This window comes from Salmo salar, chromosome ssa24 (genome assembly GCF_905237065.1).
Source record: "Salmo salar chromosome ssa24, Ssal_v3.1, whole genome shotgun sequence".
NCBI classification, from domain to species: domain Eukaryota; kingdom Metazoa; phylum Chordata; class Actinopteri; order Salmoniformes; family Salmonidae; genus Salmo; species Salmo salar.
In genome coordinates, this window is record NC_059465.1 from 47,372,369 (window position 1) to 47,397,074 (window position 24,706).

At 44.2% G+C, this 24,706-nt stretch overlaps 1 protein-coding gene and 1 pseudogene across 1 annotated transcript in view; both read right to left on the reverse strand.

The window, feature by feature from the left end:
• The window catches only part of cfap299 (cilia and flagella associated protein 299), a 295,524-nt gene extending 293,323 nt beyond the window's left edge, over positions 1 to 2,201 (reverse strand). Inside the window, exon 1 of the mRNA XM_045706947.1 lies at positions 2,042 to 2,201. Coding sequence (XP_045562903.1) covers positions 2,042 to 2,152 — 111 coding nt within the window. The 5' untranslated portion in view covers positions 2,153 to 2,201. The remainder of the gene's footprint in view (positions 1 to 2,041) is intronic.
• Positions 2,202 to 10,250: 8,049 nt separating this feature from the next.
• LOC106585990 (E3 SUMO-protein ligase PIAS2-like) lies at positions 10,251 to 21,573 on the reverse strand (annotated as a pseudogene).
• Positions 21,574 to 24,706: the final 3,133 nt, after the last annotated feature.

Consider the following 24,706-nt stretch of genomic DNA (forward strand, 5'->3'; position numbering starts at 1 on the left):
AACCGATGTGAAATGGCTAGCTAGTTTGCGGGGTGCGCATTAATAGCGTTTCAATTGGTGACATCACTCGCTCTGAGACCTTGAAGTAGTTGTTCCCCTTTGCTCTGCAAGGGCCGCGGCTTTTGTGGCGCGATGGGTAACGATGCTTCGTGGGGGTGTCAGTTGTTGATGTGTGCAGAGGGTCCCTGGTTCGAGCCCAGGTAGGGGCGAGGAGAGGGACGGAAGCTATACTGTTACACTAGGAAGAGGTTGCGTTGCCATGGCATCAACTTCCGGTAGACAAGCATATTACGCTCAACTGAAAGGACACCGTTTGTTTTGTTTTTTAACTAGGCAAGTCAGTTAAGAACAAATTCGTATTTACAATGACGACCTACCGGGGAACAGTGGGTTAACTGCCTTGTTCAGGGGCAGAACGACCGATTTTTTTACCTTGTCAGCTCGGGGATTCAATCTAGCAACCTTTCAGTTACTGATCCAACGCTCTAACCGCTAGGCTACCTGCTGGTTACTGGCCCAACACTCTAACCACTAGGCTACCTGCTGGTTACTGAACCCAACGCTCTAACCACTAGGCTACCTGCTGGTTACTGGCCCAACGCTCTAACCACTAGGCTACCTGCTGGTTACTGGCCCAACGCTCTAACCACTAGGCTACCTGCTGGTTACTGGTCCAACGCTCTAACCACTAGGCTACCTGCTGGTTACTGGCCCAACGCTCTAACCACTAGGCTACCTGCTGGTTACTGAACCCAACGCTCTAACCACTAGGCTACCTGCTGGTTACTGGCCCAACGCTCTAACCACTAGGCTACCTGCTGGTTACTGGCCCAACGCTCTAACCACTAGGCTACCTGCTGGTTACTGGTCCAACGCTCTAACCACTAGGCTACCTGCTGGTTACTGGCCCAACGCTCTAACCACTAGGCTACCTGCTGGTTACTGGCCCAACGCTCTAACCACTAGGCTACCTGCTGGTTACTGGCCCAACGCTCTAACCACTAGGCTACCTGCTGGTTACTGTCCCAACGCTCTAACCGCTAGGCTACCTGCTGGTTACTGGCCCAACGCTCTAACCACTAGGCTACCTGCTGGTTACTGGCCCAACGCTCTAACCGCTAGGCTACCTGCTGGTTACTGGCCCAACGCTCTAACCGCTAGGCTACCTGCTGGTTACTGGCCCAACGCTCTAACCACTAGACTACCTACTGGTTACTGGCCCAACGCTCTAACCACTAGGCTACCTGCTGGTTACTGTCCCAACGCTCTAACCACTAGGCTACCTGCTGGTTACTAGTCCAACGCTCTAACCACTAGGCTACCTGCTGGTTACTGGCCCAACCCTCTAACCACTAGGCTACCTGCTGGTTACTGGCCCAACGCTCTAACCGCTAGGCTACCTGCTGGTTACTAGTCCAACACTCTAACCACGAGGCTACCTGCTGGTTACTGGCCCAACGCTCTAACCACTAGGCTACCTGCTGGTTACTGTCCCAACGCTCTAACCACTAGGCTACCTGCTGGTTACTAGTCCAACGCTCTAACCACTAGGCTACCTGCTGGTTACTGTCCCAACGCTCTAACCACTAGGCTACATGCTGCCCCAACAGTATAACGTTACTAAAAGGAACTAACAGTATATACTCATGTATGTATGTAGTATACAGTATGTTCGTATACGAACACAGCATTTGACTTTGTTACTCAATGAACGTACCAATGACTGACTCGCTGAAGTCAAGGCCTATACTGCCACCTACCGCCGGGTCATGTTCACTACCACAACAAACATGTCTCAAGGTACACTACATACAACTTTAGGACGAGACTTTGTTGCATTGCGCAAGGGGGTCACAATAGTAATATCCACCAAGTAATGTCCACTGCATATGACAAGCTGTGTTAATCTATCGCTAGTGTTTAGATGCTGTAGCGACGTAACGTTAGCAAAAAATAAGTTTGACTTGCCAAACCCGTCGAGTGGTGGTAAACGCTGGCAGCAACTGATCAAAACACATTTGCAAACACTTTTAAGCCTTACCTCGAGATAATACAAGTCCAACGACGTAATTTGAGAGTCGAGGAAATCTTCGTAGGTGTGAAATTCTGTCACGATATTGTCGAGAGCCGCGGCAGCGTTATCCTCCTCCATACCGTTACCGTTGTACCGACGTTAACCGATTACCATAGCAACGCGCTCTCACTCATTCAAATCGAATCCAACTTTATTAGTCTCATGCGCCGAATACAACAGGTGTAGTAGACCTCACAGTGAAATGCTGAATACAACAGGTGTAGTAGACCTCACAGTGAAATGCTGAATACAACAGGTGTAGTAGACCTCACAGTGAAATGCTGAATACAACAGGTGTAGTAGACCTCACAGTGAAATGCTGAATACGACAGGTGTAGTAGACCTCACAGTGAAATGCTGAATACAACAGGTGTAGTAGACCTCACAGTGAAATGCTGAATACAACAGGTGTAGTAGACCTCACAGTGAAATGCTGAATACAACAGGTGTAGTAGACCTCACAGTGAAATGCTGAATACGACAGGTGTAGTAGACCTCACAGTGAAATACTGAATACAACAGGTGTAGTAGACCTTACAGTGAAATGCTGAATACAACAGGTGTAGGTAGACCTTACAGTGAAATGCTGAATACAACAGGTGTAGTATACCTCACAGTGAAATGCTGAATACAACAGGCGTAGTAGAACTCACAGTGAAATGCTGAATACAACAGGTGTAGTAGACCTCACAGTGAAATGCTGAATACAACAGGTGTAGTAGACCTCACAGTGAAATGCTGAATACAACAGGTGTAGTAGACCTCACAGTGAAATGCTGAATACAACAGGTGTAGTAGACCTTACAGTGAAATGCTGAATACAACAGGTGTAGTAGACCTCACAGTGAAATGCTGAATACAACAGGTGTAGTAGACCTTACAGTGAAATGCTGAATACAACAGGTGTAGTAGACCTCACAGTGAAATGCTGAATACAACAGGTGTAGTAGACCTCACAGTGAAATGCTGAATACAACAGGTGTAGTAGACCTCACAGTGAAATGCTGAATACAACAGGTGTAGGTAGACCTTACAGTGAAATTCTGAATACAACAGGTGTAGTAGACCTCACAGTGAAATGCTGAATACAACAGGCGTAGTAGACCTCACAGTGAAATGCTGAATACAACAGGTGTAGTAGACCTTACAGTGAAATGCTGAATACAACAGGTGTAGTAGACCTCACAGTGAAATGCTGAATACAACAGGTGTAGTAGACCTTTCAGTGAAATGCTGAATACAACAGGTGTAGTAGACCTTACAGTGAAATGCTGAATACAACAGGTGTAGTAGACCTTTCAGTGAAATGCTGAATACAACAGGTGTAGTAGACCTCACAGCGAAATGCTGAATACAACAGGTGTAGTAGACCTTTCAGTGAAATGCTGAATACAACAGGTGTTGTAGACCTTACAGTGAAATGCTGAATACAACAGGTGTAGTAGACCTCACAGTGAAATGCTGAAATCAACAGTGTAACATGATGGTGGGTGTAGCTGGTGTATTGTGAGGGGGTACTGTAACGCCCTGGCCATAGAGAGGGGTTTTTTGTTCTTTATTTTGGTTAGGCCAGGGTGTTACATTGGGTGGGCGTTCTATGTTCGTTTTCTAGGTTTTTTGTATTTCTTTGTTTTGGGCCGTGTGTGGCTCCCAATCAGGCACAGCTGAAGTTCGTTGTTGCTGATTGGGAGTCACACATAAGGAGCATGTTTTTCCTTTGGGTTTTGTGGGTAATTGTTTCTGTTGAGTGTTTTGCACCTGACAGGACTGTTTGGCTGTCAGTTTTCTTGTTTTGTGTAGTGTTCTTTAGTAAATTAAAATCATGATGAACACTAACTCTGCTGCGCCTTGGTCTACTCTCTCTCCCGACAGCCGTTACAGAATTACCCACCACAAGAAGACCAAGCAGCGGAGTAAGGAGCAGGGCAAGGTTAACAAGAATTTAAGCTTTCTGCTAATTTCAGATATGTCTATGTCCTGGGAAATGTTCTTGTTACTTAGACTATGTTAGCTCAAATGTTAGCTCGATTGTTTAACCTCTCTAGGGTAGGTGGGACGAAATCGTTCCGCACTATTCAACAGCCAGTGACACATCAGAGCGCCAAATTTAAAACCACAAAATGTCATAATTCAAAGTTCTCAAATTTTACACCATTTGAAAGATAAGACTCATTAATCTAACCACACTGTCCGATTTCAAAAAGGCTTTACAGCGAAAGCAAAACATTAGATTATGTTAGGAGAGTACATAGTCAGAAATAACCACACAGCCATTTTTCAAGCAAGCATATAATGTCACATAAACCCAAACCACAGCTAAATGTAGCACTAACCTTTGATCTTCATCAGATGACACTCCTAGGACATTGTTACACAATACATGCATGTTTTGTTCAATCAAGTTCATATTTATATCAAAAAACAGCTTTTGACATTAGCATGTGATGTTCAGAACTAGCAACTAGCATACACATCGCAAACTTCCGGTGAATTGACTTAATTACTCACGATTAACGTTCACAAAATACATAACAATTATTTTAAGAATTATAGATACAGAACTCCTTTATGCAATCGCGGTGTCAGATTTTAAAATAGCTTTTCGGCGAAAGCACATTTTGCAATATTCTGAGTAGATAGCCCAGCCATCACGGCTAGCTAATTTGACACCCACCAAGTTTGGCCCTCACCAAACTCAGATTTACTATAAGAAAAATTGGATTACCTTTGCTGTTCTTCGTCAGAATGCACTCCCAGGACTTCTACTTCAACAACAAATGTTGTTTTGGTTCGAAATAATCCATAGTTATATTGAAATAGCTCCGTTTTGTTCGTGCGTTCAGGTGACAAGCCGAAAGGTGACGCGCGAGCGCATTTCGTGACAGAAAAAGTAAAAATATTCCATTACCGTACTTCGAAGCATGTCAAACGCTGTTTAAAATCAATTTTTAATCGATTTTTCTCGTAAAATAGCGACAATATTCCAACCGGGCGACGTTGTATTCGTTCAAAGACTGAAAGAACAAAATGGAGAAGTCTCGTGCACGCGCACCTCCAGTCTCACTGTCCCCAGGCTGACCAGTAACAAACTGTCACGCCAGTATAAGGTTAATTGTTTTTGTAGTTTGGTCAGGACGTGGCAGAGGGTATTTGTTTTATGTGGTTCGGGGTGGTGTGTTTGTGTAAAGGGTGTTTGATTTAGTGTTTTTGGTTGATGGTCTATGTGTTTGTATTCTATGGTTAGTCTGGTGTGTGTGTTTCTATGTTTGGTTAATTGGGGTTGGGACTCTCAGTTGAAGGCAGGTGTTGTCTATCTGCCTTTGATTGAGAGTCCCATATATTAGGGTGTGTTTGTGTGTGTGATTTGTGGGTGATTGTTCTGTGTTGAGCTTTGCTTTGCCAGACTGTTTGTTAGTTGTTTTTTTCGGTTCTGTTATTTTGTATGTTCATTTTTGAAGATAATTAAAAATCAAGATGAGCATTCACGTACCTGCTGCGTTTTGGTCCTCCATTTCTACCAACGACAACCGTGACACAAACTCTGCTGCTGTTCTTTGCCCAGAGACTGCAGACATCTCATTACACTTTCTGGCTCCTTCTGAGAGCCAATAGAAGCCTTAGAAAATGTCACGTTACAGCACAGATGCTGTATTTTCGATAGAGAGGCTACAGAAGGACAAAAAAATTGTCAGACAGGGCACTTCCTGTATGGAATCTTAGGTTTTGGCCTGCCATATGAGTTCTGTTATACTCACAGACACCATTCAAACAGTTTTAGAAACTTTAGAGTGTTTTCTATCCAAATCTACTAATTATATGCATATTCTAGTTTCTGGGCAGGAGTAGTAACCAGATTAAATTGGGTACGTTTTATCCGGCCGTGCAAATACTGCCCCCTAGCCCCAACAGGTTTTAAGCTACAGTTAAGAAAAATGGTTTGTGATAAATTATCATATGTAAATCTGAAATGTCAGACTACAAATTGCAGAACAGATCATTCTGGAGTCAGATGCAGATCACTCATCATTAAGGAGCCCTGGGTCTGAATCCCGCCCTGTGCCACTGGGTCCTGGACTTCCTGACGGGCCGCCCCCAGGTGGTGAAGGTAGGCAACAACACCTCCACTTCGCTGATCCTCAATACAGGGGTACAATCAAGAGCATCCTGTCGGGCTGTAACACCGCCCGGTACGGCATCTGCACCGCCCGCAACCGCAGGGCTCTCCAGAGGGTGCTGCGCTCTGCCCAACATATCACACCTTCCAGGATATCTACAGCACCCGATGTCACAGGAAGGCCAAAAAGATCAACAAGGACAATCTGTATTTATGCTAATGGTTAGCTAGATCAGTGCTTCCCAAACGTTTTCAGCCCCCCTTTCATCATGGGTGAACACCCTAGGGAGAGAAACTGGCTTGGTTGAGCCTACAGTCGTAGGTTCAGAGAAACAGCCCTTCTCTCATTCTGTAGCCTACTAAAAAAACTGATTTCTCCAAATTTTATAATGCTACCAAAGTTGTCTTTGAACTCACAAACTTGAGCCCAATATAACCATGACCAATTATCACTGGTTTTTCAGGCTCACACATAAGATGCTCATCTGTCACTTCACAATAGAAACCTTCTCCATTTGAAAAATAGGCTCTACTTTTCTTTAGCATTCTTATTGATTATGCATTGATCATGTGAAATGTTAGCTCATAGAATTAAGGCTTTGTTAAGGGAGCCAGTAGCTAAAACCAGAAGCTAAGGTGAGGAAATAATTTCCAATCCATCAAATTCATCATGGTATATTAATAGCCATCAAGTCTCAGCCATAATAACCCCTCAGCCATAATAACCCCTCAGCCATAAGAACCCCTCAGCCATCTAACTCCTTAGCATCTAACCCCTCAGCCATAATAACCCCTCAGCCATAATGACCCCTCAGCCATAATGACCCCTCAGCAGTCTAACCCCTCAGCAGTCTAACCCCTCAGCCAGTAGAGGTCTGAGGTAACACACTTAATATGTCGTGAAATCTGTTGTGAATTTATGTTAAAAACCTCAAGGAGCCCCTTGTTCTCCTGAAATGACATACCCAAATCTAACTGCCTGTAGCTCAGGACCTGAAGCAAGGATTTGCATGTTCTTGATACCATTTGAAAGGAAACACTTTGAAGTTTGTGGAAATTAATGTAGGAGAATAACACATTAGATCTGGTAAAAGATAATACAAAGAAACAATTTGTATTTAAAAACATTTTTTTTTTGCCATCACCTTTTGAAATTCAAGAGAAATGCCATAAATTATTATTCCAGCCCAGGCACAATTTAGATTTTGGCCACTAGATGGCACTGATCCAATGAACCATTGTATATCTGTTCAAAATGTTGTATCAATACTGCCTAATTGGTTTATTAATACATTTAAGTTCATAACTGTGCACTCTCCTCAAACAATAGCATGGTATTATTTCACTGTAATAGCTACTGTAAATTGGACAGTGCAGTTAGATTAACAAGAATTTAAGCTTTCTGCCAATATCAGATATGTCTATGTCCTGGGAAATGTTCTTGTTACTAACAACCTCATGCTAATCGCATTAGCCTACGTTAGCTCACCGTCCCGCAGGGGGTGGGACACACACACACACCAATCCTGTAGAGGTTAATGCTTAAAAAAAATGTGTAATTGCCTTCATTTTGCTGGACCACCAGGCAGCAGCAAATGGATATCCATAATACATACAAATACAAGATGGCAAAAGTAATTATGTATGGTACGTAAATAAAGGTAAAACTAAATACAAAGCATATTTTCAACGTTTTGGGAAACATGGCATTTGAAAAAAAGATTTGTGGTCAATGTCGGGTCAGTAGGTGTAGAAAACTATTATTGCTGTGACAGAGAGAGGAGAACACAAATCCACTGTTACATATAGCTGCAAACAGCCATGCCGGATTGAAGCTTCGGGCACCATAGGGCCACTATCATGACGCATTGGACACTTAGCCTTAGGATGAGCTACTTCTGTACTACGAAATATCAGAACTCAACATCGAACACATGATGCTATATGCTATTGGTCCATTTTCAACGATGTTGACTACTTTTAAAATGTCTTCTCCAGAACTGCTAGACCGACTGGCACCACATTTTGGTATGTAGCATCTATGTACTAGGGATGTGACAATTTAACAATTTTCCTTAAAAAAAGGTTAAACAGCCATTCATAGTTACAATAATACAAATGTATAAAATCCCATGTGAATTCACAATAAACTTTCCCCAGGCCTCTATAGCGTCTAGTTAGGCTATAACACGGAGAATACTTTGTGATTTTTACATTTTGTGAGGGAAGAAAATCTCTTTAAAAAGACACCCAGGTCACTACAAAGTTCAAACAATATTTTCTAGGCCTCGAGCTCAAGCAATATGTCGACTATGAGCTTACATTAATGGTTTTGCCCGTCCAACATGCGGCTAAACTGAACAGATGAAGAGATGTATAGCTGAACAGATGGAGAGATGTATAGCTGAAAAGATGTATAGATGTATAGCTGAACAGATGGAGAGATGTATAGCTGAAAAGATGGAGAGATGTATAGCTGAACAGATGTAGAGATGTATAGCTGAACAGATGTATAGCTGAACAGATGTATAGCTGAACAGATGGAGAGATGTATAGCTGAACAGATGGAGAGATGTATAGCTGAACAGATGTATAGCTGAACAGATGTATAGATGTATAGCTGAACAGATGGAGAGATGTATAGCTGAACAGATGGAGAGATGTATAGCTGAACAGATGGAGAGATGTATAGCTGAACAGATGGAGAGATGTATAGCTGAACAGATGGAGAGATGTATAGCGCCCCCGTGTGGTCGATCTGAATGTCCCTGCATATGTCGAGTCTCAACCGTGAACATCTGCACTAAGTTTTGTTACAATATGAATGCGTCTTGATTTATGCGCAAGACCACACCCACGTGAATGTTTATTGGCCATGTTGTTTGAGACGCCAGCCAGGAAAACATTGCATTGAGAGACATTTGTCAATCAACACATACATGGCCAATTGAGTTCCGCCTGTCGTCCTTTACCATCATGCAACTTTGCAACCTTCTAGGGCTCATCTCAGAGGATTTGGCATTTTTTCACTACATTTGCATAATAATAATAATAATAATAATTAAAACTGCAGAGTTGCCAGGGTTCAATCTGTGGACCGACTGTGCCACCGCCAGGACAAATTGGACACGCCGCCCTAGGATGACCTACTTTTGTACTCCTTACCACGCTTGCCAAATATCAGAACTCAACATCAAACAGACAACGTGATGTACAGTGAACAAAAATAAAAACCACATGCAACAATTTCAAAGATTTTACTGAGTTACAGTTCATTTAAGGAAAACAGTCAATTGAGATAAATTAATTAGGCCCTAATCTATGGATTTCACATGACTGGGAATACTGCATCAGTTAGCCAGATACCCCCAAAAAAAAAAAAAGTAGGGGAGCAGATCAGAAAAACAGCTCTCTGGGTGGTTGGTCTCAGACAATCTCCCAGGTGAAGAAGCCAGAAGTCTGGGCGTCATGGTTACATGTTAAATAAAAAGGTTCAATACAAAATATATTTTTTTTAAATTATGTGGTCTGCAGTTGAGGCCGGTTGGACTAACTGCCAAATTCTCTAAAACGGAGGTGGCTTATGGTAGAGAAATTAGCATTCAATTCTCTGGCAAATAGTTCTGGTGGACATTCCTGCAGTCATCGTGCCAGTTGCACGCTCCCTCAAAACTTGATACGTCTGTGGCATTGTGTTGTGTGACAAAACTGCACATTTTAGAGTGTCCTTTTATTGTACCCAGCACAAGGTGCACCTGTGTAATGATCATGCTGTTTAATCAGCTTCTTGAAATTCCACACCTGTCAGGTGGATGGATTATCTTGGCAAAGGAGAAATGTTCAGTAACAAGGATGTAAACAAATTTGCATAAGCATATGGAACATTTCAGGGCTCTTATTCCAGCTCTTGAAAAATGGGACCAACACTTTACATGTTGCGTTTCATATTTTTGTTCAGTGTAATTACACTTTGGATGGATATCGATACACCCAGTCACTACAAAGACACAGGCGTCCTTCCTAACTCCTTTGCCGGAGAGGAAGGAAACATGATGGCAATGGTGACGTTAAAACAGTTACAGAGTTTAATGGCTGTGATTAGGAGAGAACTGAGGATGGATCAACAACATTGAAAAGGAGGAATTCTGTACAGAATTAAAATATTCCCAAAATATACATGTTTGCAATAAAAGGCACTAAAGTAATACTGAAAAAAATAAAGAAATGGTGGGAAAGAAATAAAAGTTTATGTCCTGAATACACAGTGTTATGTTTGGTGTGAATCTAACACCTCACACTATTCCGTACCACTTCATATGTTCAAGCATGGTGATGGCTGCACCATGTTATGGGTATGCTTGTCATCAGCAAGGACTAGGGAGATTTAAACAAACGGAATAGGAGCTAAGCACAGGCAAAATCAGTCTGCTTTCCCCCAGACACAGAGACTAATTCACCTTTCAGCAGGACAATAACCTGAAAACACAAGGCCAAATCTACGGTGGGGTTGCTCACCAACACAGTGAATGTTCCTGAGTGGCCGAGATACAGTTTTGACAAATCTGCTTGAAAATCAAAATGGCAAGACTTGAAAATGGCTGTCAAGCAATGATCAACAACCAACTTGACAGAGATTGAAGAAAAATATGAAAAATAACAAAAATGTGCAAATATTTTACAATCCAGGTGCAAAGCTCTGACCCAGAAAGACCCAGAGCTGTAATCACTGTTAGAGACTTACCCAGAAAGACCCAGAAAAACCCACAGCTGTAATCACTGTTAGAGACTTACCCAGAAAGACTGATGTGATTCTAACATGTATTGACTCAGGGGTAAAAATACATATGAAAATTATTTATTTTTGTATTTCATTTGCAATAAATTTGGACAAATGTTTAAAAATATGTTTTCACTGACATTATGGGGTAGACGGGCAGGGGGGGAAAAAAAAAATCAATTTCATCCATTCTGAATTTAGGCTATAACAAAATATGTAATATATCAGTGGGTATGAAATACTCTGATCGTACAATGGGGTTTTACAGTGTTGCTCCTTGAACCCCTAATTAGTTAGTAACACAACAACGAGCTGCCTTGGATAACTCCTCCTAGGTACTGACACGAAACCCTTCCAAACAATCCACGCCGTCAACACGGAGTCTGGGGGCCTCCTCAGTCAGTCAACACGGAGTCTGGGGGCCTCCTCAGTCAGTCAACACGGAGTCTGGGGGCCTCCTCAGTCAGTCAACACGGAGTCTGGGGGCCTCCTCGGTCAGTCAACACGGAGTCTGGGGGCCTCCTCAGTCAGTCAACACGGAGTCTGGGGGCCTCCTCAGTCAGTCAACACGGAGTCTGGGGGCCTCCTCAGTCAGTCAACACGGAGTCTGGGGGCCTCCTCAGTCAGTCAACACGGAGTCTGGGGGCCTCCTCAGTCAGTCAACACGGAGTCTGGGGGTGAGGGCCCCCCACAGTCTGTCCCCCAGTGGTGAAGGGCCCCCTCAGTCTGTCCCCCAGTGGTGAAGGGCCCCCCACAGTCTGTCCCCCAGTGGTGAAGGGCCCCCCACAGTCTGTCCCCCAGTGGTGAAGGGCCCCCCACAGTCTGTCCCCCAGTGGTGAAGGGCCCCCCACAGTCTGTCCCCCAGTGGTGAAGGGCCCCCCACAGTCTGTCCCCCAGTGGTGAAGGGCCCCCCACAGTCTGTCCCCCAGTGGTGAAGGCCAGTGGTGAAGGGCCCCCCACAGTCTGTCCCCCAGTGGTGAAGGCCAGTGGACATGGTGCCATTTCTGACCCAGACTCTATTCCGTACATATATAGTGCACTACTTTCTGCTGGAAGGCCAAAAGTAGTGCACTATATAGGGATTAGGATGCCATTTCGGGACACAGCCCGATTGAAGGCTCCTTTGAGTGACAAGACAAAAATCAGTCCAATGAGCTCACAGGGACCAGAGAATCAGTCCAATGAGCTCACAGGGACCAGAGAATCAGTCCAATGAGCTCACAGGGACCAGAGAATCAGTCCAATGAGCTCACAGGGACCAGAGAATCAGTCCAATGAGCTCACAGGGACCAGAGAATCAGTCCAATGAGCTCACAGGGACCAGAGAATCAGTCCAATGAGCTCACAGGGACCAGAGAATCAGTCCAATGAGATGATGTCCGAGATGCTGTTGGACCCTCCCCCTGTAATGACCCCAGGTTGGTAAGAAGGGGAGGAGAAGAGGTGGGAGCTGGGATCGTATTGGCTAGAAGAGGACACCAGACCGGCGCTGGTGGCGACGCCCTGTAGGCTGCTGGTCAGGCTATCCATGAACATGGGAGGTCTGTAATGCTGCGGGTCACCTTGGATCAGCGAGAACAGATCCAGACCTGGGTGAGACGGAGGAAGGGAGGGGAAAGATGTTTCACTCTCAACTCACAGCTACGTCACAAACATGGTTATTACCAGACATTTAGACAAAACGCGTCGTTGTTATGATCGGCAGGACGAAGAGGACAAAAACGAGGTTTTCAGGATATTCACAGGAAAAACGGCTGCAGGATTCCCCTCAATGCATTTTCTCTCCTGATTACAGGGACTAAGACTTACTCTGCACGTCCGTAGGGACGGAGGACAGGGGGGGACTTACTCTGCATGTCCGTAGGGACGGAGGACAGGAGGGGGACTTACTCTGCACGTCCGTAGGGACGGAGGACAGGAGGGGGACTTACTCTGCACGTCCGTAGGGACGGAGGACAGGAGGGGGACTTACTCTGCACGTCCGTAGGGACGGAGGACAGGAGGGGGACTTACTCTGCATGTCCGTAGGGACGGAGGACAGGAGGGGGACTTACTCTGCATGTCCGTAGGGACGGAGGACAGGAGGGGGACTTACTCTGCATGTCCGTAGGGACGGAGGACAGGAGGGGGACTTACTCTGCACGTCCGTAGGGACGGAGGACAGGAGGGGGACTTACTCTGCATGTCCGTAGGGACGGAGGACAGGGGGGACTGGTGGAAGGGGACAGTATAGTCGGCCAGTGAGCTGGTCAGGTAGGAGGATGTGTCCAGGGCGTGCACGTTCGGCAGACACGTCGACGGCTGATAGGACAACAGCCTGAGGATTAGAAACAGTCAAGGCAGAGATCGATTAAGACACAACATCGAGAGGTTGATTGATTCATTGGTTGATTGGAGGTCATATTGACCCCTTAAAGACTAATTAAAGTTCACTCACCCCTTGGCATGGACGTCCTCCGTCTTGGACATGTAGAGGCACCGCTTCTTCAGTGGCGGGTCAGGCTCCTCCTCCTCGTCGTCGTCCTCGTCCTCCGACGAGCTCTCTAGGGTCAGGTCGATCACGTCTGCCTTCTTATTGGTCGAGCTGGGCTCTCTGTGGGGAGGGACCACTGCACACTGACGTGCTGAGGGGGACGAGTTTGGGTTTAAAATGTATTAATAACCTGTTGGGGCTAGGGGGCAGCATTGACAATTTTGAAAAAAATATGTGCCCATTTTTAACTGTCTCCTACACCAACTCAGAAGCTAGAATATGCATATTATTAATAGATTTGGATAGAAAACTCTGAATTTTCTAAAACTGTTTCAATGGTGTCTGTAAGTAGAACAGAACTCATATGGCAGTCAAAACCCTGAGACAAATTCTGACAGTAAGTGTATATCTGATGTGTTGAATTACTTTTAAGCCTACGCCATTGAAACACAGGGACTTATTAATCATTGAGCACTTCCTACGCCATCCACTAGATGTCACCAGTCTTTAAAAAGTGGTTTGAGTCTCCTACTGTGAAAACTGACCGAACAAGAGACTTGGAAAGTTGGTGGCCGATAAGACTCTGGCGCACGAGTTCATGTTGGGTACTCTCGTTACGATACGTTTTAAAAGAGAACGCAATCGTCCGCCTTGAATATTATTGAATTTCTGATTGAAAAAGGCCCTAATGATTTATGCTATACAACGTTTGACATGTTTGAACGAACGTAAATATATTTTTTCCCCTCTTTGATGAAGACAAGTCCGGCGGGCGACGTTCATGTTTTTGAGTAGAGACCTACTGGACGCGCTAACAACACGGAGCTTTTTGGACATAACAAATGTAGTTTTGTTCGAAAAAGCTCATAATTTATGGACCTGGGATTCCTGGAAGTGCCTTCTGATGAAGATAATCAAAGGTAATCCAACATGGCGCCTAGTCTGTATCGCCTAGCCTATTTTTCTGAGCACAGGACCTCGTTTATTGCAAAGTGTGATTTCCCAGTAAAGTTATTTTTAAATCTGGCAATGCGGTTGCGTTCACGAGATGTTAATCTATAATTCTTTGAATGACAATATAATATTTTACCGATGGTTTCGAATAGTCATTATTTAATTTGTTGTGCTGATTGACTGGCGGTTATTGGAGGGAAACGATTTCCTCAACATCAATGCCATAGTAAAATGCTGTTTTTGGATATAAATATGAACTTGATAGAACAAAAAATGCATGTATTGTCTAACATAATGTCCTAGGAGTGTCATCTGATGGAGATTGTCAAAGGTTAGTGCATAATTTTAGCTGGTTTTCTGCTTTTGGTGACGCCTGTCTTTGCATTGACAAAACATTACACAGCTATTGTCAATGTACTCTCCTAACATAATCTAACTTTATGCTTTCGCCGTAAAACCTTTTTGAAATCGGACAACGTGGTTAGATTAAGGAGATGTTTATCTTTCAAAGGGTGTAAGATAGTTTTATGTTTGAGAAATTTGAATTATGACATTTAAATTGTTATCAAATTTGGCGTTCTTGATATTTCACCTGCTGTTGATAGGGTGTACCAGGGGTGGGACAGCCCATAGAAGTTAAACAACGGGTTAAAAAAAACGGTAGAAATTAAGGAATTCGGCAATTTTATATGTGGGGTGTTAGGTGACTCAACAATGGATGCTCTGGGAGAATTCCACAGAAAGACGCAGTAAACTGGCCCCGCCCTCTAGCCCCGCCCACTAGGGGGGCCCCCGTCCTCTAGCCCCGCCCACTAGGGGGTCCCCGCCCTCTAGCCCCGCCCACTAGGGGGGTCCCCGCCCTCTAGCCCCGCCCACTAGGGGGGTCCCCGCCCTCTAGCCCCGCCCACTAGGGGGGTCCCCACCCTCCCGCCCAGCGCCGCCTCTAGCCCCGCCCACTGCGGGGCCCCGCCCAGCCCCGCCCACTAGGGGGGGCCCCCCCTCTAGGGGGGTCCCCGCCCACTAGGGGGGTCCCCGCCCTCTAGTAATGTGGTTGTCTAAATACAGAGATGTGAATACATGGTGCCAGTTGTTAACCCGGTGTAAATCCCAATCCTGGGCGTAATAATGACTGATATGAAGCCAAAACACAGAGCTGCCGTCGTGGTAAGAACGTTCAAATCTGTGGGACATTTTCCAGTACACACGTGCCCATTATACATTCTGTGTGTGTGTGTACACGTCATTAGACGTGCACATGTCTGTTTATTTTTTTTGGTGCTACGGCCTAATATTTACTGTCGCTACGGTTACGCCTATTGTGAATTTTCTAGAACATTTGTGCCCATTATAACATTTCATAGTGTAGTCGGCAGGATGAGTCCACTCTCTCTGTGTGTGTGTGTGTGTGTGTGTGTCTAGGTCAGTAGATATACCATTAGACATGCACCTGTCTGTGGACTGTTATGGCTATAAATGTTTCTACGCCCTAATGTGAAACCAAAATAAAAATTAGTGCAAGAATAGAAAGATAAGGGTGGCTAAATACCCCAAAAACAGTGATGTGACTATGGATTTCCCCCCCATCACTAGTAGGTATACTATAGATATTTATAGCAGTGACGGGGTCACTGTAATGCCTGGAACACATGGATACCCCCATCCAATGATTTATAGTTATTACCTCTAGAGAGAGAGATAAAAAAAAAAAATAAGAATAAAGAGAGATAGAGAGAGAATAAAGAGATGAGAGATGAGAGATAGAGAGAGAATAGAGATAGAGAGAGAGAGAGATAGAGAGAGGAGAGAGATAGAGAGAGATAGAGAGAGAGAGATAGAGAGAGAGATAGAGAGATAGAGAGAGAGATACTATAGATAGATATATATCTTGACTTACGTTCTATTTTTGGGATACAGGTTGAGGACACACTGAGAGCCTCCTTCCTTGGTCTCATGGGGCACCAGGTCCCGTCCTCCTGGAACTTGATCTCATCCACATCAGAGCAGTCGTTCAGAATCTCCATGAACAACCTGTCAGACAGGGGGACAGAAACTCCCAATAACCTTCAGTTCTACACAACATTCAGAGGGACAGAGACTCCCAAAATGTTCCCAATAACCTTCCGCTGGACATTCCACAGAAGACTACAGTTCTACACAACATTCAGAGCTGTTTTTGAACCTTAGCTAAAAAAAAATTAAAAAAAAGATCATTGCCGCTGCAATAACCGGCCGGTAAAATCAATTGAAAAATGTTATTTAAATAAAAAAAAAAAAAAATAGAATGAGAAGTCTAACAGTAGTTTCCCCCTCATTGACCTGTCGATGACGAGGCTCTGGTAAGCAGCCTTTGTCTCGCAGACAGGAGAGACCCAGGTATTATGATGATCATTATTAGAGGGGTACCAACCCGTCGATGATCAGGCTCTCGTAAGGGGCCTTCTTGTCACAGACAGGACAGACCCAGGTGGGTTTCTTCTCATTCATCTGCAGGTAGAGGGCTGCGTCAAAACACTGCAGGTGGGAACAGGTGAGAGCTCGACACGGCACTGTCAGACGCATCTTACCCAGCTGGAGAGATATGGGAGAGAGCGAGAGATATGGAGGAGAGAGAGAGGGAGATATGGAAGAGAGATATGGAGGAGAGATATGGGAGAGAGAGAGCGAGATATGGAGGAGAGAGAGAGCGAGATATGGAGGAGAGAGAGAGCGAGATATGGAGGAGAGAGAGAGCGAGATATGGAGGAGAGAGAGAGCGAGATATGGAGGAGAGAGAGAGCGAGATATGGAGGAGAGAGAGAGCGAGATATGGAGGAGAGAGAGAGCGAGATATGGAGGAGAGAGAGAGCGAGAGTGAGATATGGAAGAGCGAGCGAGATATGGGAGAGAGATATGGAGGAGAAATATGGGAGAGAAGGATAGTGAAAGAAGCAGAAGGAGAGTTAACAAATCAGTAAATCTTTCCGTTATTAAATGATATCAAAGTGACTATCAAATGCACTTGCTCTCTAGCAGCTTTTACTTACGGGGCACATGAGAGATACTCTTAGACTGGTTGTAGCAATCTCACTGTCAGGGTCTGCTGTCAGCTTCTCTTTTACTGCAAGAGGAAGATGATATCAGGGTCATTGCAGATTAAACACAGTAACGTGTAACCATATGAGCGCGTGCGCGTGCTTACTCAGCGCTCTGGAGTGGTCTGGGTTTCTAATGCCCTTCATCCTGAGCCTCTGCAGCAGTAGAGGTGAGGTGAGCTGTCTCACCAGGTACACCAACACGGAGTACGTCTGAAACGCGTCAGAAATGTAATTATACGTCTGCTTGAACATTATCAGGCTGATGACTGCTATAAAAAAAAAAAACGCAGAAAGTTGCCACCGCTATAAATAAAATACTGAAGAGTGTGTTGATCCTCAATGCTAGCGCTTACCTTTCCGATTTCAGGTGCCCACGTTATAGAGATCTGATTGGGTACTGCAGAGGACAATCTGACCAATGAGGTGATGTTTAGAGGTCTTCCTGGTCTTTTCTGTTCCACTCCATTTTTAGGGGGAGGGGCGTAACCCTAAAAACAAAATACAGCATTACCAAACTTTCCCATCAAGTTTTTCCTTTAAAAAAAAAGGTTGAGCTTTATGCTGCGACCGTTAGTGGTAGATGGTGGCATTCTGTCATTGCACCACACTACCACAAGGGGGAGTTAGAACACTGATCTATCGGTAGTCTAAACTGTGGCACAGTAAATTAATGGAGGTGTGAATGCTTCAGTCTGAAAATCTCTCTCCTCTGGTACAAGAGTTCCGCATCAGGAAAATAAATTAACTGGCGGCAGTCCTGGAGTGTACACTTGACACGTGGACTGACAATTATTGAAAAATAGGCACAGTGGGCTTTTGGTTTCTCTCCCTCTAAAAACAAAAATAAAATCACGGTTTGTTATTTACAGTCTTTATTTACCACAGAGTGGAAGTATGACAGCACATCTATATTAAAGGGAGTTTCTGAAATACGGAGTCCTTCTTTGCCGACGTTAGACTACTGATAGATGATGTGGGCAGTCAGATTTGGCCTAACGGCCAAAAAAAGGGCAAACTGGCAATGTATTCGATAGAAATGTACAACTTTAGAGTACTTAAGGAACTTACTATCACAGACCAGATTGGCCCTCACAAAAAATGCAATAGACTCTCGATGGGCTATCAGCAGGACAATAGACCCTCGATGGGCTACCAGCAGGACAATAGACTCTTGATTAATTTAGGGAGTTTAAATGTCTTAAATGGATGTTTGCGAGGCATGTCACTTCACCCATCTCTTTGCACAGCCCACCACATGCACTGTTATCTAACCTCATCTGAATGGATCCATAACGAATTACTATGGGAATAAATATCACTGAATGACAGAAATATTGGAATAAAGTAGGCTAATAAAGGCAACAAATTGTTGCTTACTGAAACACCCAAAGTCATCCAATCGTTAGGATTTGAAGCAATAACCTACTAGTGGTCAACTATTTCAGCACCGTTTCACACTGCTCTGAGACAAGCATGGGGACTGGTCTTGATAAATCAATCAGATTTTTATTTTCACCGAATCACTGTTTGGGTATTGGTTAGACTAGAATTAGGGTGTGGAAATGTTAGGATCATTTCGCTCTTCACTCAGTAGCCTAGGCTTACTCCCTACCGGCCACGTTGTACAGCGCCATATTGTCCTAATGGACAATTTTTAGTTTTTCTTGGAATAGAAACACCATAATATTAATAATTTAATTAAGCAAAATTTCTAACATTATAAACACCACAACGAATACAATAATAATTTAAAAACAAATTATAATCAATCCCATATAGTCTGTTCTAACAAAAAGAGGATTTAAAGTTTCAAAGCCAAAATTAAACAGTCAAATACATTCGCGAATTAAATCGCTTTAGCCGACATGTTACGGTTTATTCATCGTTTAATTAAAGGCTCCCGTTTTTTTATTTTGTTTTTATAACTAAAATGCTCGACTGTATTTAAAGATAAAGCATACAAGTCATCTATATGTAGCCTTATAAAGTAGGCCTTTATGCCAATAAATAAGTTACGCTAAACCAGCTACAGTAAACAGGACTCTTAAGCCTACAGCTCCATGCCATGTCAATAACTTCCCTTCTCAAAGACGCCCTCTGGTGGTGGCAACAATGGCTGACTGTTCAATAACGCGCCATAGAATTCTACGGCGCCATGCAAGCTGTCCAACTTTTAAAAAAATATATTAAAAAAAGGAAGAACCACTGTACGTTAATAAAAAATAAAAATAAAAGTTAATTTATGTTATTCATATAACTGCATAGAAATAAAATAATGTTTATGATTTATATCAGGGCCCATATTCACAAATAGTCTCACAATAGACGGCGCTGATCTAGGATGAGTTTTGCCGTTTAGATTATAACGAACAAGAGAAACCAGTACCATACCGGAAGGGGGAACAGCTTCCCATTCACTTTAATGCAGAGACTGTTTGGGTAGTTGTCTTCTTGGGGACAACTGGTTTCTGAAAGACAGAACCTAAAAAAAAAAAAGAGGGGAGCAGAAAGAAACATTTCCCAGAAAGCCGTTTTTAGTGAATCTGTTCCTGGGGCTCGACGTGCCTTACATGCGTACTGGAATGATCCTCACCTCAGCTGTATCTGAACCATGTAGTCTCTTCTGCCGCCGGGTAAAAAATCCCTTTAACAAAGAACAACCAATACATTTAGAAACAGAATGGAATGTTGCAGGAGGACTCAGTAGTGGTGCGAGAGCAGGGTAGGGTGGGATAGGATATAGTAGGGTAGGATAATGTACGATACAGTAGAGTAGAATAGCAGGGTAGATAGACACTACATAGGTGGGATAGGATATAGTAGGGTAGGATAATGTACGATACAGTGGAGTAGGATAGGGTACAGTAGGGTAGGTTAGGGTACAGCAGGGTAGGATAGGATACGGTACAATACAGCAGGGTACAGTAGAGTAGAATAGGGTACAGTAGAGTAGAATAGGGTACAGTAGAGTAGGATAGGATACGGTACAATACAGTAGGGTACAGCAGGGTAGGATATGATACAGTAGGGTAGAGTAGAGTAGGATAGGGTACAGTACAGCAGGGTAGGATAGAGTAGGGCACAGTAGGGTAGGATAAGGTACCATACAGCAGGGTAGGATGTAGCAGGGTAGGATAGGGTACAGCAGGGCAGGATAGGGTACCGCAGGGTAGGATAAGGGTACAGCAGGGTAGGATATGGTACGGTAGAGTAGGGTAGTGAACAGCAGGGTAGGATAGGGTACGATAGAGTAGGGTAGGAGAAGAGCAGGGCAGGAGTATAGCAGGGTACACTAGAGTATAGTGGAGTAGAGCAGAGCAGGAGTAGAGCAGAGCATAGCTGCATAGCAAAATAGAGGAGGCCATACCTGGAGATGCACACCTCCCTGACTTGCTGAGGCGTCAAGGCGAAGATGAAGAACTTATCTTGGTTGTACCTCTGAACACTACTGGCTCCTAATAAAATAAACACGTCAGATTGGTTGTTTGTTTTTGCATCATGTCACATTCAGACGCTTCATTGCAGTCTTTGGTCAGTAATATCAAGCCTGGCTGGTCAGTATCCAGATTACCAGAAAGATATTAATGATACTGGCAACACCAATCCAACATTGGATCTATGAGAACTTGAGACTACGGGATGGTTTCACGCTCCAAAAAATGGAATAGACAACAAGAAAACAGACAGATCGACACCTAATCAGAGTCTAGTAGTAAATCGTTCACGTCACCAGTAATATAAAGCTCGGTAATATGGACGAGGTCCACTAAGATTGATTTACCAGAGAGACACTGACCCAGGCTGGAGGGTTTGACGAGAATATCCAACACGTCGTAGAACGGTAGAGACTTCATCTGTATGTCTGGGTGGACCGGAGGGATGAGAGGTGCTGCCTGCTGGAGGTTCATCCTCAACTCCTTATTGGTCTCCTCGTCGAGCACCAGCGAATCACCAGACAGGACCAGTGAATCAGAGACCAGGTCAGATTCCGCTGCCTAGAAGAAAGGGTGACTTGGACCCTAAGTCAGGGAGAATACCGTCTAACTCCCTGGGGTGGCACTGTTGAATAAGGTCCTTGATTTTGGGCTGGACTGCAGGAGGCGTTCTTCAGGGGGTGCTTGCGACCCCTCGTGTTTCGCCCGGTAAAAGGTGTAGCTCCGACACTCCGAAAACTTGATACCATGCTCTGGAAGACACGAGGATACAAGGTCAATGTAAGGAAGCAACGTTCATCTGTTTAAACAGTAGGGTTAGGGTTAGGCTAGTCGCCTGTTTGAACGGCGTAAGGAACGACGAGGCTAGTCGCCTGTTTGAACGGCGTAAGGAACGACGAGGCTAGTCGCCTGGATTTAAAATGGATTTTAAACAGCGGTTGACATGCTTCGAAGTACGGTCACGAATTGCGCACGACCCTTCTTTACCCTTTCAGATAGTGTCTGGAACGCACGAACAAAACGCCGCAATTTGGATATAACGATGGATTATTTTGGACCAAACCAACATTTGTTATTGAAGTAGCAGTCCTGGGAGTGCATTCTGACGAAGACAACAAAAGGTAATCAAACTTTTATAATAGTAAATATGATTATGGTGAGTGCTAAACTTGCCGGGTGTCTAAATAGCTAGCCCGTGATGCCTGGGCTATGTACTTAGAATATTGCAAAATGTGCTTTCACCAAAAAGCTATTTTAAAATCGGACATATCGAGTGCATAGAGGAGTTCTGTATCTATAATTCTTAAAATAATTGTTATGCTTTTTGTGAACGTTTATCGTGAGTAATTTAGTAAAATGTTAGCAAATTCCTCCGGAAGTTTATGCTAGTATGCTAGGTCTGAACGTCACATGCTAATGTAAAAAGCTGTTTTGTGATATAAATATGAACTTGATTGAACAAAACATGCATGTATTGTATAACAATGTCCTAGGGTTGTCATCTGATGAAGATCATCAAAGGTTAGTGCTGCATTTAGCTGTCTTCTGGGTTTTTGTGACATTATATGCTAGCTTGGGTGTCTGATTATTTCTGGCTTGGTACTCTGCTGACATAATCTAATGTTTTGCTTTCGCTGTAAAGCCTTTTTGAAATCGGACAGTGTGGTTAGATAAAGGAGAGTCTTGTCTTTAAATGGCTGTAAAATAGTCATATGTTTGAAAAATGGAAGTTTTTGTATTTTTGAGGAATTTGTAATTCGCGCCACGCCTATCATTGGATATTGGAGCAGGTGTTCCGCTAGCGGAACGTCTAGATGTAAGAGGTTAACAGTGTAATCTCTATTGGCCATCTTGCCACTAAAGGCAAACTCAGATTCTGATGCCATGTTGTATTTCATTCAAATTATTAAAATTAGCCGCATTTTGAAATTGTAAAAATGTATTAAATGGAAAACTACGTAGGCTAACTAGGACGCAATTGTAAAAAGTTAGCTTTTAAATTAATACAGATATATAGCACAACTTGTCACATCTAGGCAATATATTCAAGAAAATATTTTAACAAAGAGGTTTATAAAAGGACTAAATGTAATTGGATCCTTACATGGCACAGCCAGGTTATCAACTTATTATTAAAAGCAAACACACAAAACATGTATTTTAGAACTTAATGGCGAACTGACATTGTGAAACTACCCAGAATACAACTATTTTGATGATACATTTGATAATACCCCCTCCCCATGTGTGATTTGAAGTCCCATCCCTCCCACATACTCCATCCACAGCCCCCACAGAACAGAACAGGAAGATGTTCAATCGCATCCCTCCTACATAGATCCACAGCCCCCACAGAACAAAAACAGGAACAAGGCCCCAGCAGAACAGGAACAAGGCCCCGGCAGAACAGGAAGAAGGCCCCAGCAGAACAGGAAGAAGGCCCCGGCAGAACAGGAAGAAGGCCCCGGCAGAACAGGAAGAAGGCCCCGGCAGAACAGGAAGAAGGCCCCGGCAGAACAGGAAGAAGGCCCCGGCAGAACAGGAAGAAGGCCCCGCAGAACAGGAAGAAGGCCCCGGCAGAACAGGAAGAAGGCCCCAGCAGAACAGGAAGAAGGCCCCGGCAGAACAGGAAGAAGGCCCCAGCAGAACAGGAAGAAGGCCCCGGCAGAACAGGAAGAAGGCCCCAGCAGAACAGGAAGAAGGCCCCAGCAGAACAGGAAGAAGGCCCCAGCAGAACAGGAAGAAGGCCCCAGCAGAACAGGAAGAAGGCCCCAGCTGACCATTATATGGGCCATGCTTGAGCACTGTTACACATGTACTTCCTGTTTTCATGTGAGCGCCAAGTATCTAAAATGTTGAGAATGAGGCAAGAGCCATTAGACCAGATCAAACTCCAACCCTGTTCCTGGAGAGCGACCCTCCTGTAGGTTTTCACTCCAACCCTGTTCCTGGAGAGATACCCTCCTGTAGGGTTTATACTCCAACCCTGTTCCTGGAGAGATACCCTCCTGTAGGTTTTAACTCCAACCCTGTTCCTGGAGAGATACCCCTCCTGGAGGTTTTAACTCCAACCCTGTTCCTGGAGAGCTACCCTCCTGTAGGTTTATACTCCAACCCTGTTCCTGGAGAGCGACCCTCCTGTAGGTTTACACTCCAACCCTGTTCCTGGAGAGATACCCCTCCTGGAGGTTTTAACTCCAACCCTAATCTAGCGCACCTGATTCTAATAATTTGCTGGTTAATAAACTGAAGCAAGTTAGTTACAACTGGGGTTGGAGAAGAAAAACCCTACAGGAGGGTTTCTCTCCATGAACAGGGTTGGAGAAGAAAAACCCTACAGCGGGGTCTCTCCAGGAACAGGGTTGGAAAGCCCTGTCCCAACAACTGATCAACTTAGCTAGCAAACCTAGCGAGACGAATAACAACTCATCTGGGGTGTATTCATTACGCCTATTGATGCAAAACATTTCGCAACAGAAAACCGTAACCGTTTTTTTTTTCGCCAAACGCGGTCGAGTTCCATTTTGTTCTTCAAACAGAAGTTGAAGTCATGTCTCCTTTTAACCCTTTGACACGTAAAAATCACATATTTGTGATCATTGTTGAGTGGCCCTTGCAGCGTACAACCTCAAATATGTGATTGGTACAGGCAACAGAAGCATGACTGAAATAACGGAACATAAGTAAGCGACCTAACAGCTAGACTTGTTATGTACAACATCTCTAGGTGAGCACCAGGGATTCATGTAATGTTGTTGAGAAAAGAAATGCGGGTCAGCTAAGCTACATTCTTTATCATGGCAGCC